The sequence below is a fragment of the Lichenostomus cassidix genome, chromosome 5 (genome assembly GCF_008360975.1).
Source record: "Lichenostomus cassidix isolate B80296 chromosome 5, HeHo_3.0, whole genome shotgun sequence".
NCBI lineage: Eukaryota > Metazoa > Chordata > Aves > Passeriformes > Meliphagidae > Lichenostomus > Lichenostomus cassidix.
This window is the reverse complement of record NC_139486.1, coordinates 61550844-61578775: the sequence shown is the minus strand read 5'-3', so window position 1 is coordinate 61578775 and position 27932 is coordinate 61550844. Positions and strand designations below refer to the sequence as shown.

The 27932-nt window shown below is 43.0% G+C and overlaps 3 protein-coding genes across 9 annotated transcripts in view; all 3 read left to right on the top strand.

The window, feature by feature from the left end:
• Positions 1–1055: 1055 nt before the first annotated feature.
• Positions 1056–13144, top strand: FBXO3 (F-box protein 3). Of its 2 annotated transcripts, XM_085063364.1 has the most exons (12): positions 1075–1215; positions 2255–2398; positions 3149–3238; positions 3691–3854; positions 5375–5489; positions 7129–7333; positions 8006–8051; positions 9136–9220; positions 9879–10001; positions 10403–10518; positions 10857–11047; positions 12130–13144. In XM_085063364.1, the coding sequence occupies exons 2-11, from the start codon at positions 2361–2363 to the stop codon at positions 11042–11044; spliced, it is 1170 nt and encodes a 389-aa protein (XP_084919490.1). In that variant the 5' UTR covers positions 1075–1215; positions 2255–2360; the 3' UTR covers positions 11045–11047; positions 12130–13144. The 2 variants fall into 2 exon arrangements, with proteins under 2 accessions (XP_084919489.1, XP_084919490.1); XM_085063363.1 differs by lacking the exon at positions 2255–2398 and having other exon boundaries at positions 1056–1215.
• A 3614-nt stretch (positions 13145–16758) lies between these two features.
• On the top strand, positions 16759–23042 carry LOC146436941 (CD59 glycoprotein-like). The gene is made up of 4 exons (XM_085063419.1): positions 16759–16888; positions 19110–19182; positions 19860–19961; positions 21418–23042. Exons 2-4 carry the CDS (start codon positions 19119–19121, stop codon positions 21609–21611), a joined length of 360 nt encoding a protein of 119 aa, XP_084919545.1. The 5' UTR covers positions 16759–16888; positions 19110–19118; the 3' UTR covers positions 21612–23042.
• A 4101-nt stretch (positions 23043–27143) lies between these two features.
• LOC146436940 (uncharacterized) overlaps positions 27144–27932 on the top strand; it is a 34436-nt gene continuing 33647 nt past the window's right edge. For all 6 annotated transcript variants that reach the window (XM_085063362.1, XM_085063359.1, XM_085063357.1 and 3 more), the window contains exon 1: positions 27144–27264. The gene's annotated coding sequence lies outside the window, so the exon portion shown is untranslated. The remainder of the gene's footprint in view (positions 27265–27932) is intronic.

Here is a 27932-nt window from a genome sequence, read left to right as displayed (position 1 = left end):
GTAAATTGTGTTTCAAGAGACCGAGGGCTGAGTTCTGAGGGCTGAATTCCGACAGCTGAGATTTGGGTATAGTAACAACACAAATTTCCTGGACCTCAGTTGCTTTCTTGCTACCAACTCCCCAAGATGCCTCTTCCCCTCAAAATCTCAGTTTTGCCCACTCATTAGTGTCCATTTAGATCACTAAGAAGCTGATCTTGTGAAAAGCTGACCATTCCCTGACCAAAAACCCTTGGCACATAAATTGAATTTCAAGAGACTAAGGGCTGAGTTCTGAGGTCTGCATTCTATGGACTGAGTTCTGAGGGTTGAGTTTTGCATTCTGAGGGCTGATTTAGGAATTCTGAGGGCTGATTTAGGAATTCTGAGGGCTGATTTCAGAGTTCTGAGGGCTGAATTTTGAGCTATGTGGGCTGATTTTCGAGTTCTGAGGGATCATTTAGGAGTTTTGAGGGTTGATTTGGGAGTTCTGAAGGCTGAGTTCTTGAGTTTTTAGTTCTGACGGCTGCTTTAGGACTTCTGAGGGATGATTTAGGACTTCTATGTTCTCAAGGCTGAGTTTCAAGTTCTGAGGGCTGATTTCAGGCTGATTTCGGAGTTGTGAGGGCTGATCTTGGAGTTCTGAGGGCTGAATTCTTAGTTTTGATTTCTGAGGGCTGATTTAGGAGTTCTGAGTTCTGAGGGCTCATTTATGAGTTCTGGGGGATGTTTTCAGAATTCTGAGGGCTGGTTTGGGAGTTCTGAGTTCTCAAGGCCGAGTTTCGAGTTCTGAGGGCTGAGTATGGAGCTCCGAGGGCTGATTTCGGAGGGCTGAGTATGGAGCTCCGAGGGCTGATTTCGGAGGGCTGAGTATGGAGCTCCGAGGGCTGATTTCGGAGGGCTGAGGGCTGATTTCGGAGGGCTGACTTGGGACAGCGGAAAGGTAATTTCGGACGGCTGAGTACGGAGCTCCGAGGTCTGAGTACGGAGCCCCAAAGGCTGATTTCTTAGCTCCGAGGCCTGATTGGGAGCTCCGAGGCTGCCGCTGCGCCGCCGCCCTCAAGAGGCGCTGCGCGGGCGGTGAGGGAGGCGCGCAGGGCGGCGCGTCCCGGGGACGTCTCGCAAGATGGCGGCGCCCCCAGACATGGAGCCCGCCTCAGCGCTCAGCCTGGAGCTGCTCCCCACCGACCCGCTGCTGCTCATCCTCAGCTTCCTCGACTACCGGGATCTGGTGAGGTACGGGCGGCCCGGGGCACGGCACGGGGGATGGCACGCAGAGTGCTGTGCGGGGAAAAGGGCTGGCTGCCTCCGGGGGAGCCGCTCTGCGGAGGACACGGCCTGAGCACCCTTCCCTCCCAGCAGCTGCGGGCTTCCCCACGTTTTTTCCTTCATTTTTTTTACTGTATGAAGTGTTGCCTTGTACTGAGAGGCTGGTGAGGCCCTGACACGGGTTTCCCAGAGAAGCTGTGGCTGCTCCATGCCTGGAAGTGTCCACGGCCGGGTTGGAGCAGCCTGGTCTGGTGCAAGGAAGGTGTCCCTGACCAACTTTAATGTCCCTGGTTCATCTTTAATGTCCTTTCCAGACCATTCAGTTAATCTATTTTTCTCTCCCCCATTGCTTGTCGGCTTTGTTTGTACCTAAATGAAGCAGCAACTAAATTTGTGGAATCAGTATTTCCCTGGAACTTGTGTTTCTAAGGGCACACAAAGGTTGGTCTTGTCGCTGGTAAATTTATTCCGCCGTTTGAGGAGAACCGAGCGAAATGAAATGGGATGACTTTTCGGGGAGAAAAAGGTGAATGAAAGTTGCAGGTGCCTCCTGGGCTCTGTGGCTGAAGGGTTGTGAGTCACACAGTGAAACTGAGAGTGTGGGTTTGGGTAAAACCTCACCAGTCAAGTGCAAGGTTTGGCAGTGATTAAAATCACAGGGTTTAATCAAAGAGGGGGGAATAAGAAAACGGAATATTGCCCAAAATGTGGGGTTTTTTGTGGGTTTGGGGTTTTTTTCGGGTTTTTAAATTTTTTTTTTTATTCCCCCTAATAAATATTAATCAAGAATGATATGTATATCAGGGAGAATTCTGTTAGGATATCAGCAAAAAAGAGATCAAGCCTAAGCAACAACTGTAGCAGTTGCTATGGTGGCCCTTGGATATTTGGTCATGTGCCAGCTTTTCCATTGTTTGTATAATTAGTGAGAATGGCTTTAATTGCACTTTTATCGCGTTTGAAGCCACATGTTTCTGTGATGCCGTGGTGACTTATTCTCTTCCAGAACTTACAGGCTTGATTGATAAACACCAATACAACAGATTTCTGCAAGGGGTTTTTGAATTTGGAGTATTTCAGTTCCCCATCCCACAAAAATATAATAAATCCCCATGTCATGGATGAAGTTCTTGCACAGCCAAATGTCCAGGTGTGAAGTGGATGTGTTTGTGGGGGCGTGAATGGAAAAGTAGTGTCAGGGCATACAGGAGAATCCCTTTGTTGAGGTTGATTTTTGAGGTAGTAATACAATTCTAGTTCAAACAGTTTATAAAACCCCAAAAACCAGTAACTAGAACCTTGTTCTCATTTTCATCTCATTTAGGGTATTTAGATGTTAATCACAGCCTTTGAAACACACTCTCATCACTTTAGAACAAGATACCAGAGGAAGTGATGTTGCCACATCAAAACAGATGGTATCTTTTGGGGAGTTTCTTCAAAGTTTGTTATTTGAACAATTTAAAGTGGAAAGTGAGTTTGTAATACTCAAACTATACAGCTTGTGTAGCTTATGGTGGAAAAGATAAGGTAGAACCTGACCATCCAGATAAGAAGGATTTAAATCATAGCTAGCCTGTGCTACTGGAATTCTTTCCACTGGAGTGGAGTCATTCTGGAATCTTTCAGGCAGTGTTTACTCTGGTGTAGGTCTGCAGGATGACCTGCTTTACAAAAGTACTTAATTGCTGCCCGTTCTTAAAGTGTGTGGAAAAGTAGTTCATGACTTACACAGCTGTGATGAAGAGTTTTAACCATTGTTAGCACAACTCTGGAAGGACAGCCAACTCACTTTCAAACTCTGCATTTATTTCGTGAGACTGTGATGTGTGATACAGCATTTCTCCCTGTTTGTTTTGCTACCCTTCTGCAATCAAAGTTAATGATCTTATATTTATAGTTGCTGCTATTTGAATCGAAGATTAAATCAGCTGTCAAGCCATGATCCACTGTGGAAAAGACACTGCAAAAAATACTGGCTCATTTCAGAGTAAGTGGAATTGTTTTAAGTCTTTTTTCCTATGAAAATGAATTTCTAAGATAGGTTGTTTGGCCAATTTTCTGTCCATCTCACTGTCTACTTATCCAACTCATACTTTGTCAGCTTCTCCATAGCTTAGAAAAGCTGAATAACGAAGGATGTGAATCAGCTTTTCACCAGCTCTAAGAGTCACTGCTAGACAGCTCTGTTCAGAAGGCACTCTGTGTAAAGGAGTATTGTTCCTAAATTTTCCCCTAAGTACTCCAAATGTTTCCTAATTCTGTTCCAACTCGCTGTTGAATAGATGCTGGAATTAATTGAGTTTGTGTAGCTTCACACAGCACAGTGTTCCTGGGTTAATGTTATGCACCCTGTTCCTGCCAAATAACAAATACCAACTCCTTGGGTTTAGAAGACTCTCGAAGCTGGCATTTGAACACATTTTCTTCATGTCCCCTTAGAGAGGAAAAAAGCCGCCGGAATCAGAGCTGGAAAGCCATCTTCATCAGCACCTACTCTGATTTGGGAAGATACATCCACTACTATGCCACGCTGAAAAAAGCCTGGGATGACCTGGAGTCATACTTGGGGCAGTGGTGTCCCCGCATGATCCGCTCTTTGAAAGGTACCCTGGGCTCAGCTGGGAGTGGGTTGGCTCACCCAGCCCTGCCTGGTTTTAAGCTTCATGCTGCTTTCATGAGAGGTGTGGACCCTAACTAGTCCTGAAAGTCTGGTAGATGTGCTCCCCCTTCCTTGGAAACACAGGCAGAGTCCTTGCCCAGTTCCTAGTAATCCACAGATTCTCTGAAATCAAGATTATTTCTTTTCTAGTGATCAGTCTTCCTTCTTTTTCATATTTTTACTGTTTTTATCTTTGTTTGCTATGACCTATTCTTTGTTTATTTGTTATTTTTCAGTGTAGTAACTCCCATTACTTCAAGGACCTGCTGGTGTGGTTTTGTGAGGTCTTCTTAAGAAATAGTTAAAACACTGTCACATGAAAGCAAGCATTCTAATGTGAAACCAAACAAAAAGGAAGTTGTTTGGTTTAATTTTTTTCTGTAGGTCTTACTGTGTTCCAGTGGTTGAACAATGGTTTTTCCCTTTTTTCCCTTTCTAAGATTCTATTTTCAATTTCAGTTTGTATTTTAATACTTGAAATAGTTCCAGTTTTCTAGGTCATAAGTCACAGCTGCAGTGAATTTGGGCTTTTCTGATATAAGGACAAAAAAGCTTTCACATTTTCAACTGCATTTCAGTTTTCTGTATGAAGTAGATTTTTAACCTGATCTGTGAAATTAAGAGACAAATGATCTCTTAAGGGATCATATTAAGAGACAGATTATCTCTTTCCTGTTTAACTCTTGCATTTTCTTGGCTTGCTGGGTAGTGTTGGATTCTTAAGTTTTGCTAGGTGTTTTTGAAGAGAGAATGGGAGGCTTCTATTTATGTACAGAAAGACAAAAACAAATATAAAATTATCAACCTCCACACTCATACAGTGACAGCAGGTTTTAGATAAAATGTAGGCCTTTTAAATGCCATTTTTAAGGAATGTAAATTGTGTCCTAAAAATGGAACAGATAACGAGTATGAAAAGGGTTTAAAAAAATTGATTGGAACAGACCACAGAGGTCACTCAGTTGATTTTTGCTGGAAGTGATGGTGTTGGAGCCCCCCTGAAGTGCATGTGGAGGTGTAAGAATAGCTCCTCTCCACCCTTTTCTATTGTTGATTTGAAAATCCCCCTTTTACAACCCATTTATTGCTTCAGATTCCAAGTGAATGGGGGCTGCAGCCAACATTTCTGTGTTACTGATTGAACTGGAAACTGAAAGAAAGAACCTTTAGGGTGGTGAAAGTAAAATCAATACTGCCTGAAAGCTGTAACTGGGACTCAGTTATTGGCAGTGTTGTGGGGAGAAGGTTCATTCCACTTCATAAACTTTGGCCGCTTTCAGGCCTGTTGAGGTTTCACTGGACTGAGATTGGTGCTGTATTAAATAATCAATTAATGTCATCATTTTCCTTTCAAATTTTTGTGATACTCATTCTGTACCACCCAGCATCCTATAGAGTCACTAAATACTGTCTTGAGTCCTTGTTAGTTTGATGGGGTCTTTAGCAAATTCCTTTCTTTTCCAGAGAGTGTGAAGGAGGAAGATCTGGATGCTGTGGAAGCACAGATCCGCTGCAAGCTCCCCAATGATTATCGGTGTTCATTCCGTATCCATAATGGGCAGAAGTTGGTTGTTCCTGGGTAAGGACTGAAAGCTACTTACCAATTATTAATTTCTTTTATACATCTTAAACATTTTGCTTATTAGAAAGTGAAATGTCCCCTGAACAGGATAAATGAGACATTTACATGCATTGTGACTGAGTCACTGCTTAAGTGACACTTTCAGAACTGGCTGTCTTCTAATCTTGGAAGTAATTGGAAGCCCAGTGTGGATTTCTAATTGCTCAAATTACTCTTACACTTCCCTTTTTCCTAGTGAGAACCCTTGTCAGTTTTTCGCAACAACTCAAACTTCCAGCTGTTGCACATTTAATCATAGCACTGCAAGTTGCTCCCCTGAAGTTTGGCTTTGTATTACAGAAGTAAATTAGCCCCTTGCAGTCTTCAGGCTTCATCCTTTAATAATTCTTTTTTTCTTTAAAGTGATTAGGGAATAACTTAAAACCAGTTAGTCATATTAAGTGGAATCAAATTGTCAGTTCTACAAATTAAGTTTTCTCGGTTAGATGATTTTACAATTTTATGTAGCTTCAGCAGTGAAAAACTCTCTTTTACATTAAGGTTAGAGGGCAGATGACCCAACAGAGTTTCTGGCCTTTCAGCTGCAGAAAAATTAGGTGTTTGAAGCACCTGATGAAATGCTGCACACATTAGCAAAAGATGGAAAACTACAGCAAATCTTAGCAATGTTCATAGGGAGGAATGCACTCATACTGCTCTGCCAAAACCTTCACTCGTAAAGAAGGTGCAGCTTTCTCCAATTTGAGTGTTTTATGTGCAGGAGGGATATGGGAAACTATTTTATGAAACCATAAGGATGATTTCTAGTTTTGTTTTCCAGAAGAGGCTTTAAAATTTTTTAGAGAGGAGACAGGTGCCCTAGTTGTGTGGATTTCAAATGGTGCTCTGCAGGTTGTGTGCTTCCTCCCTTGGTACTATTTTGTTCACCCCCACAAAGCCTCTGCTGTAATGATGTGCCTGTGGAAGGGCTGGAGGAGCAGACACAAGGTTTTGGGGAAGCCTTCCAGCTTGGAGAAGGGCTGCCAGGGGAAGGTGTGGTCCCACTGGTGGGGACAGGCCTGTTGGGGATGAATACTGGGAAGATTGAGTGTAAGCAGTGGTGTGCAGCAAGTTGTTAGGTCAGAAATGGAAATGCTATGGGACTTGTCCTTGTTAGATGCTTCAGGTTTCTGTGTTGGGATGTTGGCACTGCTTCTGTAGAATGTGCTAATTCCAGGCAGGATTTCCTAAGGAGAAAGAGGAATGGAACCTGTTGCCCAGGATGGGATCAGCTTTTAGCACGCTGACATGTGGCAGCTTGCACCTGAGTCACTGCTTTCATAACACCAGTGGAAGCTCAGCATCTGCAGGAATTTACATCTCATTTGCCTTTCACTGGTGTTCCCAGCTGGGAGTGTGGGTGTGAAGTGTACACTCAGGTTTGTGTGCTCCTCTTCCTGCTGAGTGTGATGCCCACAGAGCTAGGATGATGTGTACTAATAACCTAGTTCAGCATGGGGATATTTGACTTGGATTTCACCTGAGTCTAATATGCATCTAGAGCATTGAAAAAGCAAAAGATTGCAAAAGATTAAAAGCCTGCTTTGCCTGGTGAGTGCTGTGTCCTGTTTATGTTCCCTGTTTTTGTTGTTCCAAGGCTGATGGGAAGCATGGCCCTGTCGAACCACTACCGCTCCGAAGACCTGCTGGACATCGACACGGCAGCTGGAGGCTTCCAGCAGAGGCTGGGGCTCAGGCAGTGCCTGCCTCTGACCTTCTGCATCCACACTGGCCTCAGCCAATACATGGCCCTGGAGAGTGTGGAGGGACGGAATAAATACGAGATCTTCTATCAGTGTTCAGTAAGGAAGATGTGTTTATATTTCCCAAAGTACTTTTCTAATGGTTGATAGTACCCTTGTGCATGTTAGCTGATATCGGAAATATTTTATGTAGCATAAAGTAGAGGTCAGATTAGTTTGGTACTTGCCATTGGGAGAAAAGACTTGGTGACTTCCCTTCCACCCCAAAAGAAAGTGGAATGTGTAAAGGATGTTTCTTGTTAAAAAAGATGGGGATTTTCATCCTGCTATCAAATTCCTGGCAGTTTGTTTCCAAAGCATGCATCAGTGAGATTTCTAGGGATTGCTTGATAATGGATCAAAGTGCTCCAGCTAACACTGCCTCAAGCAGAGGATCAGACTGATCATTGCCAGAGATTCCTCCCAGCCTCAGCTGTTTGGGGCTTCTGTTCCAGGGCAGTGTTTCTGGGGGCCTTGTTTCTTCAGTGAGGCATTAAATCTGATTTTCTGTGCATGAACCTTAGTGGAAAGTTGAAGCTGTAAATTCAGTGGTCATGGGAGCACTCATGGGGACAGGCATGTGAGTTTTACATGTCTGAGGATCTGATTGGGACTACAGTGATGTGTCAAGCAGCCAGGCTTTAGGTTTAGTGGAAATATTCCCTGTGTTATTTGAATTTTAGCTTGAAAGTCCAGTGCTCTCCTTCTAACACAAACTTCTTCCCCTTTCAGGACCAAATGGCTCGCAATCCATCTGCTATCGTTATGTTCATTACAGGTAACACTTCATATAAAATATTCAAAATAAAATAGTCAGTGTGGATGATCCAACGTATTTAGAAGTATTCCCCTTGGCTGGAAGGGTTAATCTTGGCTTACCATGGGGTGGAGGGGAAGTTCTATACACAGCATTTCTCTTGGCATTTTGAAGGTGACAGGTAAATAGATCCACTTCCTCTGTTCAGAACTACTTTATATGAGGTTTGCATTTTGTGGATTAGTCGTAGAAAGGAGGATAATAAACTTAGAGTCCCTTAGAATTCTAAAAGATCAAAGGACAGCACACACAGCTCATGCTCCAAGGAAGAAGTGGTAAGTACACTTAATCTAACAGGAGTGGGAGTATTTGATAACACATCAGTGAAGGCAAGGATAATCATTTCTTGGTAATTCAACTTCAATCCAGTTTTGAATCACTAATATTGACAAACAGTTGAACTCTATACTTTTCTATTGAACTCTATATTGCAATGCTTGGAAGATTTATGGCTGAGAAATTCTTGTGCAGAGAGCTGGTATATGAAACTCTCTTCTTGAGAATTAAATGTGACAGCTTGAGTGTCTGCTTAGCAATCAAGCTGTTCCAAAATAATGGCTGTGGGTGAATGAAAAGCTGTTCTCAGACAATGGCTGCAAGTGTATAAAAATCCCAGAATGACATATAAGGCTATAGCCTTAGTCTTCTGAGGTTGTAGGGGAGTGCAGAGTGTGTCTATGATTTATCCCTCTTTTTAAGGAGAGAAAATTCTGCAGTGTTCCTTAGAAGCTTTCCATATGGAATCCAAGTGATGAGACACACCACTGGAGACCATGATTATAATGTGAAATATGTAGCTAAGAGATTCTTTGTTGGCTGTGTCATTTCTGGAGGATGCACCCTTAACTTTTTAGTTGTTGATCGATTTCTCCACATTATCCTTGTTGGTAGAATGAACTAGAATATTGACTGACTCATCTCAGTAAACCTGAGAGTTTTTTATAAAAATAATCAAAGCTTTAAACTTTTTCGTTGAAGTATTAACTGTAACGTGCTTAGTGGTAAATTTTGCTTATCTTTAAGAATGCTTTTCTTCCTTGGCTAGGTACATCTTACTTGGAATGGTTTACATCCTATGTCAACAAAGTTGTAACTGGAGGTTATCCTATCATCAGAGACCAGATTTTCAGGTATTGTGACTGGGATTTGTAACCTCAGTGCCAGGTTTTGGTGCTGCTTCTAAACATGCTCACCTCTTGCCAAGTAGTTTTGGGAATCTGATACAAAAGCTGATGGTAGAGAGAGGAGAAAACCCATGAAACTACTGAAAATGACCATGCAAACCATAATGTTTAAAACAACTTCATTTTTTTTACCAGAAGCTTCAGAGTTGGTAACTTTGCATTAATGGGAGTATTATAAGTGATCTGAAGTTTAGCACGTAGCATGATATTTATTCTGTGTGCCATGGCTATGTTTTTGCTGCAGGACTGTTCAGAGTTATTAAAAACCCAAATGTTTCTACTGTGTGGTCTCTTGAGTATGTAAATAAGCAGGACTTATTCTGGTGTTTAAACCTTCATGCATTTGCAATTTCTTCTAAATACAATCAAGAATCTTAATTCTGTCAAACTGGGATGCTGTAGAACAAAGTTATTGATCTGTAAATAAATTTACTGCTAGGGTTTCTAGATTGTTTCTTTTCTAAATAGCATAATGACACATCCTTATTTAAACAAGTGTGTTTATTAATATTAATTATAATAAATAGTTAAAAGCTTTATGTGTTTCGTTTTCTGCTTTGAATGTGCAGAACTGTTTGCAGAGTTAATGCTCTTCTCTCTGTAGGTATGTGCATGATAAAGAATGTGTTGCTACCACAGGAGATATTACTGTGTCTGTGTCCACCTCGTTTCTACCTGAACTCAGTTCTGTACATCCACCACATTATTTCTTCACTTACAGAATCAGGTAACAGTAACTGAATTAATTCTTAGAATGCAGGATAGACTTACGAAATGTTCAAAGCAAATTTATGCATGGCATTCAGAAATGTTCTGAAACGAACAGGATGTGCACAACATGCTGTACTTATTAATAAAATAAATCCTAAATCATTACCTGGTCAGGTGCACAGAGTACCAGTCAAGTTGGTAATTGCTAAAATACAGTGATGGGTGGGGGAAAAGTTACAAGTAGCTCTTGTGATTTAGAAAAAGGTAAATAACAGACAGTGAAGCATGGAGATGGATGTTGCCAACTGGTTTGGCTTACCTTAGTGAGTGTTTGCTTTTCCCAGTCTACTTGGTGATCCCAAGAGCACTAAAGCATTTCTTGAAATAAATGTATTAAGTATGTTGTTTGGCTTCTAGAATTGAAATGTCCAAAGATGCTCTTCCTGAGAAGACCTGTCAGCTGGACAGTCGGTACTGGAGAATAACAAATGCCAAAGGTGATGTGGATGAAGTCCAAGGTCCTGGAGTAGTTGGTAAGTGAAAAATTACTGGAGAGATTATTTAATTTACTTGCCTTTAAAACTCTGTTATTACCTGGTTGTCAGATTGTATGGTTTGTATCAAAACAACTTTGTTGCTTCAGAGAAAAAGATGTGTCCATCTGTTTTGGCTTTAAAGTTGTTTTGTAAGTGGTATCTGAATATCCTGCCAATTAACCCCTCTCCAATTTTTTATAATATCAATAATTGCTGAGAATAAATTTATGCATCCACTAAAATACAAATTGATCTGCCTGAATCTGTTGTGGAGTGCAACTGCTAAACTGTAGTTCTACATCAGTCCTTACTATGATCTAATGCTTTACCCACAGGGGAGTTCCCAATTATCAGCCCAGGGAGAGTCTATGAATACAGCAGCTGTACCACGTTTTCCACAACCTCTGGATACATGGAGGGGTACTACACCTTCCACTGCCTCTACTACAAGGACAGGTTCTTTAATGTCACAATCCCTAGATTTCATATGGTGTGTCCAACATTCAAGGTGTCTACAGCATGAATGGTAAGCAGAGATGCAGTATGTTAAAACAAACCCCAAAATTATAAAAAATACAAAAAATAGCAGTGCTGAATTGTGTTCATATTGCTAATTCCATAGAAAACCTGCCCCATAATTCAGAGCTCCTCATTTGTGCCTGCAGATAACAGCATTCCATGAGCTCCTTGGATTTCAGAGTTCAAGAGCTCCCTCCTTGGTGCACCACACTCATTAATTTTAGCCTTAGTAATGTATCTGCTTTATTCAGACATGCTTCAGTTAATGACAGTTTAAAATTTGTAGAGTCTGTGATGTTCATTAGTTCTTGCTGAAAGTGCATTTCATAAAGTCACTTAATGACTTTGCAAATCACCAAGATACTTCACTTGCTGTTAATTATGATGTAGTTTTAGTTTGGAGATTGTGGATTAATTATATAATTTTTCCTGTTTCTTTTGCACATTTATAGAAGAGCTCTTGATTTATTTTATCCCTAGATTTTTTGCAAGCACTGAGGAGGAGTGAGGTTTCCTCAGGAATAGGCATCTGCTTGTACATTATCTCGGGTTTATCCCAGGATTTCAGACACTCAGTCCCAGTAGTTCTAATATCAGGTGCCAGCAGATGTCGTGCTTCTAACTGAAAATGACATCTCCTAACCCTTGCTCACATTTTTGGGAGCTGGAACTGCCTTCCTTTCTAACTTCCTTCCTTTCAGCCCGACTGGAAAAATAATTTGCTTTTCTCTGTTGCTCTGCTCCTGTTTTAAAGGTAATAATGACCCTTTTGTTTTTAAGTTACTTTAGTAAAAGACAGTCTAAACCACCAAGAAAATGGGTGCAGCTGAGGTATTGAACTGTGGCTTTACATAGTTGTAGGTATGGAATATTGATACCTAATGGATCCTTAGGGAATGAAAGGTCAAGCAGTTTAGCAAAATGACCTCTATTGCAAATTAAACTAGATTTTAGGGCATAGATCCCAATGTCTGCTTCAGCTAATAGGTGTGATAAAGCAGCCCAAATTTTTCTAGGCAATCGTTAGTGTTTTCTTACAATTAACTGGAAGGGAAGATTTAAATTAAACCTGGGTGTGTTTTGTATTAGGCAACAAATCCTAATGAATCTGCAGAGGATGAAGACCAAGATTCCACAGGCACTGATGACTCGAGATCATCGTAGAGTGTTGGATGTTCCTGCACCCTCTGGATGCTGCCCACGTCACACCAATGGGATTGTTTTCCAAACAAACTGTTTGCAGAAGCTGAACTCTTTGGGGCTAGTGCATAAGAATATTTCTGACTATTGTAAATGAACTCTGTTGCACATCAGGGCAACTAGCATGAATGTTGGTGCCAGTTCTGGTTTTTGTTAGAGTACAACTTTTATTTCCCTGGTTCAGAAGGGAGGGAAGAGGAGGGAAAACAGGGAGGAAGAGAAAGGTGTTTGGGCTTGGTTCACTTTTTTTCTGAAGTGTGAAACAGCTTGATAGTCCAAGGTAATCAAATCTTGCATTTTTAAACTATTGCCTATTTATGATCATACTGCAGATATGGTGTGGGAATTTAGTGTTATACACGCATTTAAAATTAGCAGTGGACAAGATGGCAAAAAAGGATGTAAACTATTGTCCTTTCTCATGAGTTTCTGCTCTGGATAACTCCTGCTAAGAATGAAACTTGCAGTTTGGTCTGAATATAACATTTGGGTGAGATTAGGTGCTCTTACACTATTTTTAATTAACATAGAAACAGCAAAAAATTCTGGTCATCAAATGCATAAATTTGGAATTAAACTGGCCTTATTTTCAGACAATCTGTTTGTCAGCTTCATTTTATGCTAAGTGACTCTGATTGGATAATGCCTCTAGGAATGTAGTGTCCATGCATAATCTGCCACTCATTAACTAAGGAGTTTCTCAAATCACTACAGAGTATGGATTTGTAAATATGTTTTGACGTTTTTTTCTTTATATGATGTTTGCTGTTGTCATAGGTGACAAGTCTATGTTTTCTTGTTTCTCTGAGCCTTCAATGGATTTTTGTAACTGAATAAAAAATAAAAGCAAAAAAAAGAGAAGGCTGGCAGAACAGCAGATGATTAGAAATTTATATTTAAAGAAGTATCTGCTTTATCATTTTTATTTTGTTTCTGTTGTCATTAATGAACAACTGCCTCCTTTGTTCTCAAGTGCTACATGGGACAGTTTTTCCCAAGACTTGAGTAGTAATTTTGTGACCAGCAATGGTGTAGTCAGTTCTTCTTTCTGGCAGCCAGAATTTGTGGGTGTTACGCAGTAGACCAGTGTATTGTGGTTCCAGCTCAAGTTTTCCATTATTGACAAATTGCAGTTTTCTCTTTTTTTTTTTTTTTTTTTTTTTTTGCAAGTCCAGGTATTGGATTCTTTGTGTGCTCAGCTTTCTCTGGTGCATTTTTCCACAGTGGTGCAAGGTAGAAAAACAAATATTGAGTCTGATCTCTTAAACAGTTGTTAGGTGAAACATGTACAGAAACAAAGCCAGCTTGTGTTGTCCCTCACAGGAGTCAGAACAGCTTTGAGAATTGCTGGAGTGCTTCCAAAACGTTACCATTTTGAGAATTGCCACAGTACTACCTGTGAGGAGTAAGAATTTTCCACAGAAGTTTTGTCAAGGATCAGTAAAAGAAGATTTTAGTGGAGCTAGAGCTTATTCTAGGGATGTCAGTCTGCCGTGTGGTTTTAAGGGAAGATAACCCTCATGGTTGAAGGCTTTTCTTGGGAGGATTCCTCCCAGGATCTCTATGTTCTAGTGCAGTGGAATCAGCTGAAGGGCATGGGACTTTACACAAACATTGCCAACTCGTGGCAGTTTCACACATTTTTCAGGGAGTGGTTCAGCCTTGGGTCGTTAAAGATGAGCTTGAATTCTTGCTTTCTGTGGGAGAGGCTGAGATCCAGGACAGTGCTATTCTTTCAGCCCCTGGGCGCTGCAGTGCCGGGGTTTGAGGCCTCGGCTCTCGGCACAGCTGGTGCCCGAGGGGTCTGGAGTGAGGAGGAAACCAGGGAGGGAATTGAGCGATTGTTGTTGCTGCCCTGAGCACAAATGTGTTTGTAACAGGGCAAAGGGTGTTTATTTCAGGCAGTTATTTTAGCACAGGGTGTGTTGTCTGGAGCTGCCAGAAGTTCTGCAGCTCCTCATGACTTTCCTTTTGAAGTGGGGTTGAAGCCTGTGGCTCTCCTCACCCCTTCCAAACAGAAGGTTATGCCAGATGTATGAATCACAGAATTGTGGAATCAATGTGAAATCAAAAAGGAGTTGGTGATGTTTGCAAGCACTGCTGGACTGTGGGAATGCTCACTGAGCAGCAGGAGAGAATTGAGTCGAGATCCTGCTGCTGCAGACAGCACCTTTGCTCTGGCTGCACACAGGTGTGGGGCAGGTGTCACTGCAGTGCACCCAGCTGCCAAACACTTCCTGTGGTCACTGGAATCACAGGAATGTTCTTCCCTTCAGCCACCGTCCTGCAGGCTCAGCCTGAATTTCTGCCACCTCCTCCTGACTCAGATGCTGATCTCCAATGCTTGATTTGGACTTCACCTGGCCAGGTAAAACCAGCCTTGCTGAGCACCTGTGGATTCAGCTGTGCTGAAACCCTGGGACATCCAACATAAACATGTAACTGGTCTGGTCCTTTTCCTGTGCCTACACTGACAGTCTCTTTATAATTGCTCTGTAGTATTCCTTCAGCATTTTTGTGGGATTTTGTTGGCTGAATGGTTTCATGGAGAGGACCTCTGGCCACGATTTCTTTGCTGTGACTGCATTATGTAGAGAAAAACAACTGGTGTGCCAGCCAGTCAAATGAAAAAACCCAACTGAAAGTTGCTGTGGAAGTTATTCCAGTATTCTGCTGCTGGGTTTTGTTTGATTTTTTTTTCCCTGTCATTGTTTATTTAGCAAAGTTTATGCAAAGAATTTAAGGTGGACAATTCAGGTCAAGTTTGAAATACCATTTATCTGTGATGATACAGATAAATGCGTGCTCTGTTGGAGGGACTGTTGGCAGACTTTGGGAAAGGAAAACAGCTTAATGTTCAGCTGTGGCTGAGGTTCCTTGTTCCCAGTTCCTCATCTAAGTGAATTGATATGGTTTCTTTGCTATCATACTAATTGAGGGGGTTCTTATTTAATAAGATGCATCCAATAATCCACAAGCATGTTACTCTTACATCTCTTTGTTTATGGCTTAAACAGAGGTAAAATCTTTTAGACATAAGATTGTATGTTGAGCTGACTGGTAACACGCCAAGAGAATCTGATGTAAGTTCTGAGTGATTCAAGGTTTGCTTTAGGTTTAGTAAATAAATTGGCGGTTTTGGTGTGGTAACAAAAGTAAATCCAAGAATCCTTCTACAACAAAACTGGTAGTTCTATACATATTTCAGCACTGAACTTTTTTTTTTCTGGATAGCATGAATCTAAGTATTACTAAAATACTTTTGGTGTCTTAACTACATTTCTGCTGCTCTTCAATATCTTTTTAGTTTGTGAATGTTTAGATCTGTATCCAGCTTCCTCTGGAGGAAACTGCTACTTTCCATTCCTGGTTGTTCCTTTGTGTGTCCTAAAACTCTTCACTGTTTTCCTTATGTTAGGAATTCATACCATGAGCTATCTCTCTCTGGGAAGACCTTAGAGCACCTTCCAGTACCTAAAGGGCCTCCATGAGCCCTGGAGAGGGACCTTGCACAAGGGGAATAGCTTTATAGTGACAGAGGGTAGGTTTCAGTGGGATACTGGTATCACTGAATCTGCGGGAAAAAATACAAAAACCCTCCAACAACATTTTAATGTTAGAGAGTCAAGGCATTACTTTATTATCTGGCCAGGATGTACCACAGAAATCATCTCATCCACACACAGCCCGGGTGTGCAGAGGGGATCATTCTATGATACATAGCTTTTAGCTGATTCTTCAAGTATTTTATACAGTAAAAATACATAGGAAAGCATTGGGTCAGTGTTCATTGGGCCAAAGTTGAGCAAACTCCTGATATTCAGTCTCTCATTGGATCCGAGTCTCTTCGCCTCTGATGCTAATTAGATTCTTCATTCTTCAGTTTTTCTTATCAGCCCTTTTTCCGGGCCAGGATGTCTTCAGCCCTGCTGGAGGTGGCATCTGTGGTAGCCGTTTGTGATAGCCACCATGTCCTATTGATAACCACAATGTCCCGGCAGATGTTCTGTTAATTATCTTTCTGGTTATCTTCGGCGTCACTCCCAATCTTTTGATAGGCTGAGTCCACCAGACGTCATCTTGTAGAACAATGCCCTGAAAGAAACCTAAAATTCCTTTTCCCAGGGTAAAGACAAACAAAGCTTTTGACTAAAGTTACACAAAATTTGTTACACTGGGACGAAATTATTTATCAGAGCAGGGGGAGGCCCTGGCACGGGTTTCCTAGCGAAGCTGTGGCTGCCCCATCCCTGAACTGTTCATGGCCAGGCTGGATGGGGCTTGGAGCAACCTGGGACAGTGGAAGGTCTTGAAGCTCCCAACCGCAGCCATCCCAGGATTTAACCATCCCAGGATTTAACCACCACTGGCGACATATGCCAGGCATGGCCGCATCCCGCGTGAGGAAGGGTGTCACACGCGTCCCCAGCAGCCTTGCCGGGCTGCGGGAGCAGGGAGCGCGCAGTCCCGCCCGCCCAGAGGGAGCGCTGCTCCGCCCCGCCGCTCCTCAGCGGCTCAAGGCAGCCGCTCCGCTCCGCCCCGCCCCGGGGGTGGCACCGCCGGCAGAGGCAGCGCCGCCGAAGGCAGTTCCCAGGGAGGTGGTTCGGCGGTTCTGCTCTTCGCGCGGGGAAGGATTTCTCCGGGAGAGGTGAGCGGGACCAGCCCGGAGCAGCGGCGGCAGCGCTGGGAGCGCGGCGAGGCCAAGCGGTGGCCGCGGGAGGAGCGCGCCGCTCGCCGCCGTGGGGGAGAGAAGGGGGGAGGAAGCGGGAAGAAAGGTGGCTTTTCCCGGTAGCTGCGAGTTGCGGGGCGGGGGGAGGTTTTGGGTGGGCTGCTGTGTTCGGCCCGGGGCGGGTGTGCCGTGGCCGTGGCCGTGTCCTGAGTCACGGCGGCCGCACCGCAGTGCGCTGCGCGGCCGGGCGCGGGGCCGAGGGACGGAGCGGCCGCACAGCGCGGTGGAACGCGGCCAGCAGGCACCTGCTCCCCGTGCCGGCGTGCACAGGGTGACCCGCTCCCCGCAGCGAGGCGGCTCCGCTCCCCTTCCCCCTTTCCCCCCATGCTGTCATTTGCGGTGACAGCAGCAGCAGCAGGTCCTGTCCGCCTGGCTTCTCCCAGGTGGGACTGCAGAGAAATTCTGTTTCACGAGCGGGCACTGAGCCTTCCCTGCTGGTGCAGTTGCTCTTTCCTGTCATTGAGATGGGTCAGATGCTTGACTCAGGAAACTAATTTAGAAGATTCAGTTTAGGAGATGTTTTCTACTTTTATTTCTTTTTAAGCCATGTTGTTAATTGCTGATAATATATATTAATTTCTTATTCAAATGTCATAATTTCCTGTTGACTCATGCAAAAGTTATTACTTATTTTCACAAAAACAGATGCATTGAGTTATTACTGTTTTGCTGGCTCTGATGACTTTTATTCATCTGCCTTGTGTTTATGACTCGGTTTTGCTAAAATGCAAAGCTGTTTTCGTCTGCTGACACATGGGTTACTGAGGACTCCTGGAAGATGAAGAGATTCCCAGGATGGTTCTGTTTGCTGTCCAGAAGGACTCTTGCTGTAACCACCAGATTTAACAGCATTCCTGCAGATCTCTGTCACGGTGGGACGAGCTTCTGGCCTTGAAAGGCTTTTTGCAAAGTTGTTTACCCCAGAAAATCAGCTCATCCTGCACATTATGGTTTTGTTTTTTATAGTTTCCCTATGCTCAACAATAAGTCATACAGAGAGGAAAAAAAAAAAGAGACTGGGTTGGCTTTTTCCCATCATTGGGTGGGGTGTTTTTAGGTTCTTTTGGATAGGTGTGGTTTTTTTTGTTGGATGAGGTTTGGGGCTTTTTGTCAGTAGAAAAATGAACTAGACTTAAGATTGAGAAGCATTTAAATACTTTTTTGCTGTGAACCTATCTTTTCAAGTCCACAGTCAGTGTTCTGGGAGGAAAAAGCTGCATCATAACATGGTTAAGGTCTGCCATGCCAAACTCTTACAGCTACATGCAGGAATAGCTGCAGGCAGAATTAAGAATTAAGTGATTGTGTCACTATAGTTTCATTGGATGTAAAACTTGTTATCTGAATACCTTTAATATTTTGGGACTTTCAATCCCACTTGAGCTTTGAAGACAAACATAAATCACACCCTCCTAGCAAAGTAGGGTCTCCCTCTCCACGCTGTGTCTGCTTGATGCCTCCTTGGAATATTCTACTCTGCAGCAGGAAAAGATTTTTTTAGTAGGACCTGTGATTGTAGTTCAGACTCTGTATTGCAGAAAACTGTCTTAGAACTGCTGCTTTGGAGCTGCCTACGTTAAAAAAAATTCCTGACCTTCCCATCTCACTGCTGCCTACAGATTGCAGCAGCCATGGAGACTTGAGCCACTGCTGCAGGCGTTTATTGCCTGTGTCAGTCCCTCAGTGAGAGGGAGAAATTTTGGGAGAGGAGAGGCAAAAGCTCCTGTAGAGCAGCCAAACCTCTTGCAACTCCATGAGAGAGAAGAAAGGAGCCCAGTCTGGCTCCAGGGTTACTGGAGAATTGATGAAAAAGAAAAAGCATTTGAAACCTTTCTTTTTGTTAGATGCATTTGTAGCTGTGAGAAATTGGGAGGCCTGTTGAATGCTGTAATCAGAGAGGGGAGAGGAGACCCATCTGAACCTGTCAGGGCTCAGATATCAGTTCTGAGAATAAAAATCCTGCTCTCTGAAAATCTTCGCTTGGAAAGTGCAGTTATTTTTCTCTCTTGTCTTTCCCTGTTTTTCCTGGCCAGTGCTTTCAGTTTTATATTGAAGCAAGTACTGAAACCTCAGTTCATCATCGGGCACTTTGCTTTTTAAGAGAATAAACTTGTAATATCTCTTTATGCCCTCAAATTAGGGAAGAAGCATGACCAAGATGAACTGCATCCTGCTGATCGCCTGCATTGTTTTGATTGCTTTTTGTGGTTCTGGTGAGTAGAAGAGAGGGACTTCATAGATTAACATTCTGACAGGGGCTGAGAAAATCATGGAAAAAATGCCAGAGGGAGGAAAAACAGCAAGAAAGGCCTGGGTTATTTAATACCACTTTGTGGAATGTCAGTAACCATTGAAGCAGGGCTCAGTTTCTGTTATGATTGTCTTGGGTCAGGAGAGAGAACTGGGGGCAGGAGGTGGTGCTGCTTAGTAGAGCAACAAACTGGTGTTTTGCTGCTAGAAAATGGGAATTGGAAACCACTGTGTAGTAGGAGAGGGAAAGGAGATGGAATTTAAAAAAAAGGATGGAATAAAATTCAGCCAAAAGTGACTGTCATTGCCTGAAAAAGGCAGTCTTCAAGAGCAGATAAAAGGGGCAAACATTTAATACCTGGTTCTGCAGGCAGATAATGGTAAGTGTTTTTAAAAGTGATGTAAGTACATGCTTCAAGATGTGCCTTTCAAAATTGCTAGCCTCAACTGGTGCACTTTGTTAATAAGCTTGTCAATTTTAACTGAAGTCTTGAGTTTAACAATTTTTGCTGGAGTCTTGAGCTTAATTACCAGGCGTATGTTTCGTGACAAGTAGATGCAGATAGTAATTTTTTTTTTTTTTTACTGCTGCTGCTGTCTCAGTTTATTATTCAGTAAAGATAAACCCTTGTTGTCTTAGGTTATACCTTAAGATGTTACCACTGTGACAACAGCCCTACCGTGTGCAGGACCAACAGCACCTGCTTACCGGGTGAAGACACTTGCTTGCAGATAAAATTTGGTATGTACAGTGTCCCACAGACCTAAAAAAAACCCACTTGGATCACCTTTCATTGCCTGGTCACATTTAATCTGGCCCTAGCATGCATTTCTCAGCCTCACTCAAAAGGAGGCTGCAAATACTTTTGAAGGTCATGCTTATATCCAAGCAATAATGTAATGATTTAGATAGGTGGCTTATAGTTGTACAAGCATGTACACAGATACCTGTATGTCCAGATTTAAAAAACAAACAAAGAAAAATGCACCCAAAGGAGCTGGGAAAAAAAATAAAGACAGCTTTGTCTTTAAATTCGTTACTCAAAAAAAAATTTGTTACCTTTAAAAACAAATAAAGGATGTATAGACACAAAACAAACCTTCCAGCGAAGGCTTGTCCACTTACGAATTGACATTATTAAAATAAACTCTCGTTTCCTGAGGGTGGAGTGATCTGTGTCTCAGGAAGGACATCTTTAACTAGATCAGGGCCCCATTCAACCTGGCCTTGAATGTTTCCAGGGTTGGGACATCCACCACCCCTCTGCACAGCCTGTGCCAGTGTTTTACCACCCTTATCTACTCTTTAGGCTCTGTCTCCTGCACATTCTTCACTGAAAGGATTGTCAAGTGCTGGCACAGGCTGCTCAGGGCAGTGCTGGAGTCCCCATCCCTGGAGGGATCTAAAAGCTGTGTGGATGTGGCACTTGAGGACATGGATTAGCTTGGCAGTGCTGAGTTAAAGGTTGGACTTGATGATTTTAGAAGTCTTTTCCAGCCTAAATCATTCTGTGAATGCAGGCTGAGCTGGGCAGTGGTGGCAGGTATTACTCAAGCTCCAGCCTGTATCTCTCAGCTGGCTATTTGGACTGAATTGGATACACAGTGCTAAATTCCTAGAGAAATTTGGAAACATCTAAACACTTGAACTTAAAAAAGCAAGTACGTGGCTGTGGCAAAAACAATGCTGTAGAGCTGATGCTGGGTTCACAAATGGCCCATGAGCTACAGGACACAAGACTTACCAGAAAGTGTCACTTCTGGGGAGAGACCAAGCCCAGTGACATGTCCCTGCAGTTTCATGTCGACTTCTCATCTCCCAGTTTGATACAAAATTGGGGGGTACATTTTATACCTTACTGTGCAGAGTGCTGTGGATGGGACTGTGGTCAGGTCTTCCCCTCTTTGCACAGAACATTTCTTGGTAGGAGGTTTGTGCACCATGCTTCTGGGTGTGGGGTCAAAGAACCAGGCTGCACAACTTGTGCTTCATCCCACTTCCTCCTGATGCCATGGCAACACAGATCACAAGGCCTCTATCCAATTTCCGTGTTTACCCTGTCACAGATTGAGCTTTGGCTTTTCCTCACTGTTCTATTCTTCTAACAGTGGCAGTCTGAGCAGTGCTTCTCTCTCCATACCAAAAATGGTGTTACTGTCAATACTCTCTTAATCTGTTTAATTTTTTTGTTCTGTAGGTAAATTGAGAACTTCCTCCTGCTGGAGGACATCCCAGTGCAGAACAAATCAAATTGCTGAGAACTTCCATCTGGATAATTTTGAATACTCTTGCTGCCAAAGTGACCTGTGCAATGAGGGTGCCATTACTGGGGTTAACAAAGCAGCCTTCAGTATTGCCTCTGTAATGGCCATGTTATGGATGCTCATGTAATAATCCTGATTTGTGTGCTGTGCTTTCAAGCTGAAATTACACAAAACTGTTAGGTCTTTTCTATATTGCACATTTTCAGTTCCTGTCCACGGGCAGAAACATTCCCTTGTAATTTTAAGTTGTTTCTCAAAGTTCTATCTGTTAAATCGCTGTCTTCATTCATGGGAAGGGGATGTGTGTTGTTACAAGTTATTGGGTGTTTTGATCTGTTCCTGTATTCATGGGTAAGATAAGTTCCTGTGAAGTCATGTTATCTTGTGGAAAACCTGGGCATACTCCAGTGGGTGATGTGAAAGAGAAAGAACACTACAGCTTTTCTGCTGGAAACAATCCTTTTTTTTACCATCCCATAAACTGTCATTATTTTTGGTTGGCATTTCTGTGGGCTTTGATGTATTTTTCTTTGGATGCTCCTTGACATAGACCAAGAAGTGGATTTGCCCTCAGCACAAGAGGTGTTGGATCATAGGTGTATCTTGCTGCACTCTGTGATGAATATGGAAATATGCAGTTTCAAGTCATGTAAACACTTTGTTCCCATCACTGTACCTTTTTCTTTTTTTACAAGCCAATGATACAACCTTGTCAAGTGCTGTTATTTTGGGAGAAAGCATCTACATTTCTTAAACCAAAACCAAAACACTATCACAAGTGAGAAACAGTTTTCCTTTTTTTTTTTCTTAATATATATATATTTCTGTGAGCATGTAGACAACATGTGATAGCTTCCTTTTATTTTCCTCATACATTATCCATGCCTAGGATTTTAAGTGAGCACGTGCTTTGCACTGAGTATTTATTGGTATACTGAAAATTGATTATAAAATGCTAAGGAGTTGAAATGGCACATGTAGTTTAGTTCCCCACCTAGTTAGCTTTTGGGTTTTCTTGAAAACAGTGATGTGTAAACTTAACCCTTCAAGCTTCCACCTAAGAGTATTAAAATCTTGCAAAACTTTATTTCCATAAATGCCAGTGCACAATATAGGTGTGTATTTATATAGCATGAATAAAACCTGCTCAGTTTGTAGGTGGGAGAGGTCTGGAGCTGAAAACTGGAATATTTATGTTGCTCTGCTCTGTGGTGGAGACAGACCTTGGGATGTCTCCAGTACCTGGGGACTGACCCACTGTCAGATGTGATGCCAAATCTTTCTTTTTCTCTGCTGGAGCTTCTGGCATATCCCTGCTGGAGTTGTATCCATTGCCAATGGGTTATCCTGTTCCCAAGGACTCTCGCTTGTGCTCGTGACACCAGTGGCACCAGTTCACCAGTCACAGCAAGGGTGGTGTTCCAAATCCCTGATATACTCTGCAGTGTACCTTTTAATTAAGCTTATGGTAGCTATGGAAGTGTCCTGGGATCTCTCCTATCACTCAAACTACGGAAGTCATCCTGTCTTTGATTAATAAAAATGTCAGAAAAGAAAACGTGGAGTGTATGGTGATTTATTGGTATTTACAGCTGGATGGAACTCCAGTTGTTTCCATGTGAGGTGTGTCCATGCTTGCCATCCAGAGACTCAGCAAGTTCCAAGTGGACTTCTTCCTTATTTTTATTTCCTACCTGATTAAAACCAGACACCGGCAGACAGTATTTTCTGCACAATGACTTTTCCCACTGCTGCAGCACCATTTGTCAAACTTGGGCTCATTTCAGGTGAAAAAGTATTAAAGCACTGGCTCAATATAAATTGGGGGAAGGTTTGTAGCAGAGAGGTGTCTTGTTGGATAAGATGATAGATTCCTTATGCTTAAATCATCCTGATGGCAGCATTTTTTCCTCTATTGTCAATGAGTCTTGTTTGATGGTGGCACTTCTAAACTTGTTTTATTGCTGTATGCTCTGCATATATAAAATGTTCTCCTTTTTTCATAAGTGCAAAAAGAAGCTCTGTATTTTGTTTGTCTAATGTTCAATCAATCATTTTGAATATTTCTTTTTTCATAGCCTTGAACACTTTTTTTGTCTAATTCAGCATACTTTTCCTTTCTCTTCTCGAAGCAGCTTAAACACGTCCTTGTGTTTTAAACTCTAAAAGGCTACTTCCTTTTTGTAAAGATCAACCAGAACATGGTTGAATTCCTGTAATGTCTGCATTTTCTGAGTCTGGCTGGGCTGACAGCTGAGCCTTCTCCTGCAGATTGTTGAACAATGTTTGTGCCTTGAATTTTGGCTCTTCCTTCTCCCCCTGCTGCTCTTGTGTTAGGCCCAGATTTGGTAGCCAGTCCTCAAAGAGGACCATTAAACCAAGAGACCCATGAAAACCTTAGATTAAATATTAAAATACTAAAATTGGTTCAACTTGGGGGACCCTCAAGCCCTCTTCTCCAAAGCTCTTTTCCAGCTGGTCAGTCCCCAGCATGTACTGGTGCCTGGGGTGATTCCTAGTCTTTGGGGTGGGTGTTACAAAGTGGAGCCTGAAACCCAGGGAATCCTAACTTCAGGCTACTCTCAGTGGGAATATCAGTGGGATATTCTGTGTGGTTTAGCTGTGCCCTCTAAGACTCAGGATAATTAAAGACAAACTCAGGGTGAGCTGCTGTGTCACCGTGCAGAGGTGTCTGTTGCCCCCTGCAGTGAGTGCTGGGTAACTTGTCACTGTTGGGGTTGTTTTGGTTTTATTTAGTAATTATCTGAGTGGTTTGCTCTGTTCTGAATTAGTGGCAAGACTAAAACCTCATCCTTTGAGCGTGTTTTTTATGCCAGTACACATCATTTATGTACTAATGGCCATCTAGTCATCCAGGAATATTTTTTCATACATCTACTCAGTTACTCTCGTAACCAGTAGTCTCTTTTTTTGGGGGACACACACACACAAGTTATATAGGAACAAGAAGGACAAGGTAACAAATGAAAGCTGCAACAACAGCAGAAATTAATTATTGCGGTCTGTTTTTACCATTAATTCCTTCTTCTAGTCCTCATGGTGGCAATCATGGGTCCTTTGACTTGAAGTTGGGCATGAAGAGAGCCTGGAAGGCTCTTGATCCTGGTAGGAATGTGTGGTTGATGTACCTGTTTGATAGGAATTTGGCTTTACCCTGTGTGAAATCCTTCTCTAATTTTACCATCCCTCATCAAAGATGAGGTGGGATGTCTCACTGTTATGTCAGGATCCAGGAAATTGTGAAAAGAAGCAGATGCACAGGGAAAAGCATACAGGCAGAGCAAGCAATTTCCTCCTACTGCTTTTTGGTGCAGAGGAATGAGGAGGCTGACTAGTGAGCAGCTTTATTTTGTAAAAATGAGTTGCTAAGATAATAGAATAGTCCCAGCAGAGAGCTGAACATTAAGTAACTCACTGTTGCACTAACTGGGGCATCTGGAAACTGCTGTTATATAAATATTAAATGCATTTAACAACAGCGGCGTCCCTCCAGCTGGAAGAGAGTTTAATGTGTCTGAGCCTCTGTGTGTCTCCAAGAGCCTGGATCTTACAGGTAAATACAGCCAGTCCTAAGCTGGCATTACAGCAGGGGAGTTTGGCTGTGCCTAAACGTCCAAGACAGTGTTGTCTGTGAGATCCCCATGTTTGTTGAGGCAGAGATGAGCACACTGCACGTTCTGACTCAATGCAATGTGAGTATTGCACTAACAGGACAGCGCTGACTCCATTCTGCATTTTAGAGAAGGACAAGGGAGGGACAGATTGGCTATGAGATCCCCAAAAGTAGTACATTGTCATCTCCACTCCCGTCTTTCCAAGAATAATTTATGAGTTGGGACAAAATGAAGACCTCCAGGTGATATTATTTTAATGGGTATGACAACTTATCACATAGGAAAAACTGTTCTGGAGCCTAGGAAACAGGCGAATTAAAAATGCTTTTGGTTTCTTTCTCCTAAGTGGAAAGAATTAAAAAAAAAAAAAAGGGTTTAGAGCAAAGTTTCCCTCCTGAATAATGAAACCTCTGCATGTGATCCAGCGTTGGTTCTATTTAAGGGATAAGGAGTCTTGCATTGGTTTGGATGCTTCTGAATCCATACCCTGGCACCTTGTGAGTCCAGCTGAGTTATTCTTGGCACACTGGCACTGTTTAGGAATGACAGCTTCACCATTCCTCACTGCAGAGGGTTGGTTTGATGCTTGACACAATTTAAACCAGCCCCTTACACCATTTGGGTGGGTGAGGATGAGAGTGGAACACATGCATTCCCATTTTCTCCTCTCTCACAGGCATTCAGAGATGCTGCTGTGGGGCAGCTTTGGAGAAAAGCTATGGAGACACTGCAGGATGGGGATAAAATCACTGAGGTTACAGGTTGAGTAGATGGATGTTGTGGTCAAATTAGGTCTGTAATTTGTTTTGGAGACTGCTGCAAACCACAGAAGCCTTATTCTCCAGAGGATTCTCCAAGGAGTGCTCTGCGCCACACTCAAGCCCGCAGTGCTGGAGTTCATTCCACGCTCAGACTCCTATTTCCAGAGATGCTAAAGTTTTCCAGGGAACTTCAGGCATCCATCATCATCAGCTGTCATGTCACTAAGTGGTCGGGGCTTGGGTGAGAACATGCACAGCTCAGAGTCATCTCAACTCGCTTCGGAAATGAACGATGATAAGAGTGCTGCACCAGGAAAAGATTAAAGTGATTAAAGTGACAGCCACATCTTGAAATCTAATTGCTTTTAAAGTCTGATGGGTTTCTTCCTTCCTGCTCCCAGTCATGGTAATGCTGTGGGTTCCTGTAAATTGAAGTTTATTCTCTGTTCTCTGGGGTGAAGTGGTGTTTGTCTGGGGAATGGTGTGGCTGTAGCCCAGAATCCAGTGCCAGGTATCTCCCAAAAGCTGCAGTTTGAACACAGATTGAATGAACACCTAAAAGATTACAGGATGCAAAACAAAAAAGCTGTTGCTGTCAGATCCAAGGCACTGTCAGATCCAAGGCACAGCTTCCTTTCGCACTTGCGTGTTTTACCCTAGAGCAAGCTGGAGGTACTTTTCTTTTTTCTTCTTAGAAAAAGGATTTTTAATCCATTCCTCTCCCTGAAAGAGATATCAATACAACTATTGTTATGAAAATTCCCTTTCCTAACAGTACAGGAGCCAGTCTTTCTAGTATGAGAGTGTTTTAACTGTATATATATATATATATATACACACACATACACACATATATCTCAATTGACATTATACGCTGCAATGTAGCAAAGAGGTGGAATTTTACTGGAGACTTTGGCATTGCTCATATGTAAGTATAACAAACTAAAGGAGAGTATAACCTGGAAAGTAGGACTTTGCTTTGGGGTAATGGCTTTAAATAGAAGAAGGATGAGTTTAGAGTAGGTATTAGGAAGAAATTCTCCGCTGTGAGGATTGTGGTGAGGCACTGGCGCAGGTGAGCAGACAATAAATACGTGGTAATGTGTAGGGAGACATATGTCTGGCTTGTGAGTCCCTGCTTCTCCACAGAAAAACGGGGAAAAGTTTCGGAATTACAGAAGATCAACAGGCCGCCAGGTGATCGACCCGTGAGGGAGGCGGGCGGTCCTCCCGCCCGCCAGGGGGCGCTGCGGCGCGGGCGGAGCCGCTCCCGGCGGGGCGCGGCCAGGCTGCGGGGCCGCAGAGGCGGCGGCGACGGGGCCGCGTCGGGGCTGAGGGTCTCGGCGGGCTCGGGGGCCGCGGCCGCCCCTCCGCCGCCCCGCAGGTGAGTGCGTGCGGACATCCCAGCCACGGCACAACCCCTTCCGTCCGCCGGCAGGCCCGGCCTCGGCCCCTGCGAGCCCGCCCCGCGGAGGCGCTGAGGGGCAGGCGGGAGGTGGGGGGGCTGTGCGCTCCATCGCCAGGCAGTGACGGAGCCGGCGGGAGGGGTTGGAGTGAGGGAGAGCAGGGAAATGGCTCGTTCCAGTTCTGTGCCCCTCATGCACCTGCTCTGCTGTTCCTCTGCTCTTAGAAAATAGTGCTTCCCTTCCATGTTATTTTTTATCTCTCTCTCTCTCTAGATTTCCAAATAAATATATTTATTATGGAAAATAAGCAATAAATTAATATTTAAGTGTGGTCAGTGTGACTAAGAGATCCTGTTTGTAACAGGTCCGAGTAATAGCTGTATAAATGTATCATATTTTTACAGAGTGTGTGGTTTGGTTAATACTGCTTCAGTTTGTGCTGTGTGTTGTTTGTTCGAGCTGAGTTTGGCCAAGATTTTGTCCAGGAGCTTTTCGTTCATGTATGTCAGAGATCTTTTGAAAACAAATTTAGTTTGTGCAGCAGAAGAACCAACATCTTGGTGGGTACAAACAAAAGTATGCAGGTACAAGGAGAAAATAATTAAATAGAAATGGTTTTCTTTCAGTGGGTGCCTTTCCAGCACTG

Bases quoted from the DNA above. Each gene is read 5' to 3' on its own strand.
- FBXO3 (XM_085063363.1), top strand. From the start codon at position 1,106: ATGGCGGCGCCCCCAGACATGGAGCCCGCCTCAGCGCTCAGCCTGGAG. The intron at 1,216-3,148 runs GTACGGGCGGCC...TTATATTTATAG, and splicing joins GACTACCGGGATCTGGTGAG to TTGCTGCTATTTGAATCGAA. The intron at 8,052-9,135 runs GTAACACTTCAT...TTCCTTGGCTAG, and splicing joins TATCGTTATGTTCATTACAG to GTACATCTTACTTGGAATGG.
- LOC146436941 (XM_085063419.1), top strand. From the start codon at position 19,119: ATGACCAAGATGAACTGCATCCTGCTGATCGCCTGCATTGTTTTGATT. The intron at 19,183-19,859 runs GTGAGTAGAAGA...TTGTTGTCTTAG, and splicing joins GATTGCTTTTTGTGGTTCTG to GTTATACCTTAAGATGTTAC. The intron at 19,962-21,417 runs GTATGTACAGTG...TTTGTTCTGTAG, and splicing joins TTGCTTGCAGATAAAATTTG to GTAAATTGAGAACTTCCTCC.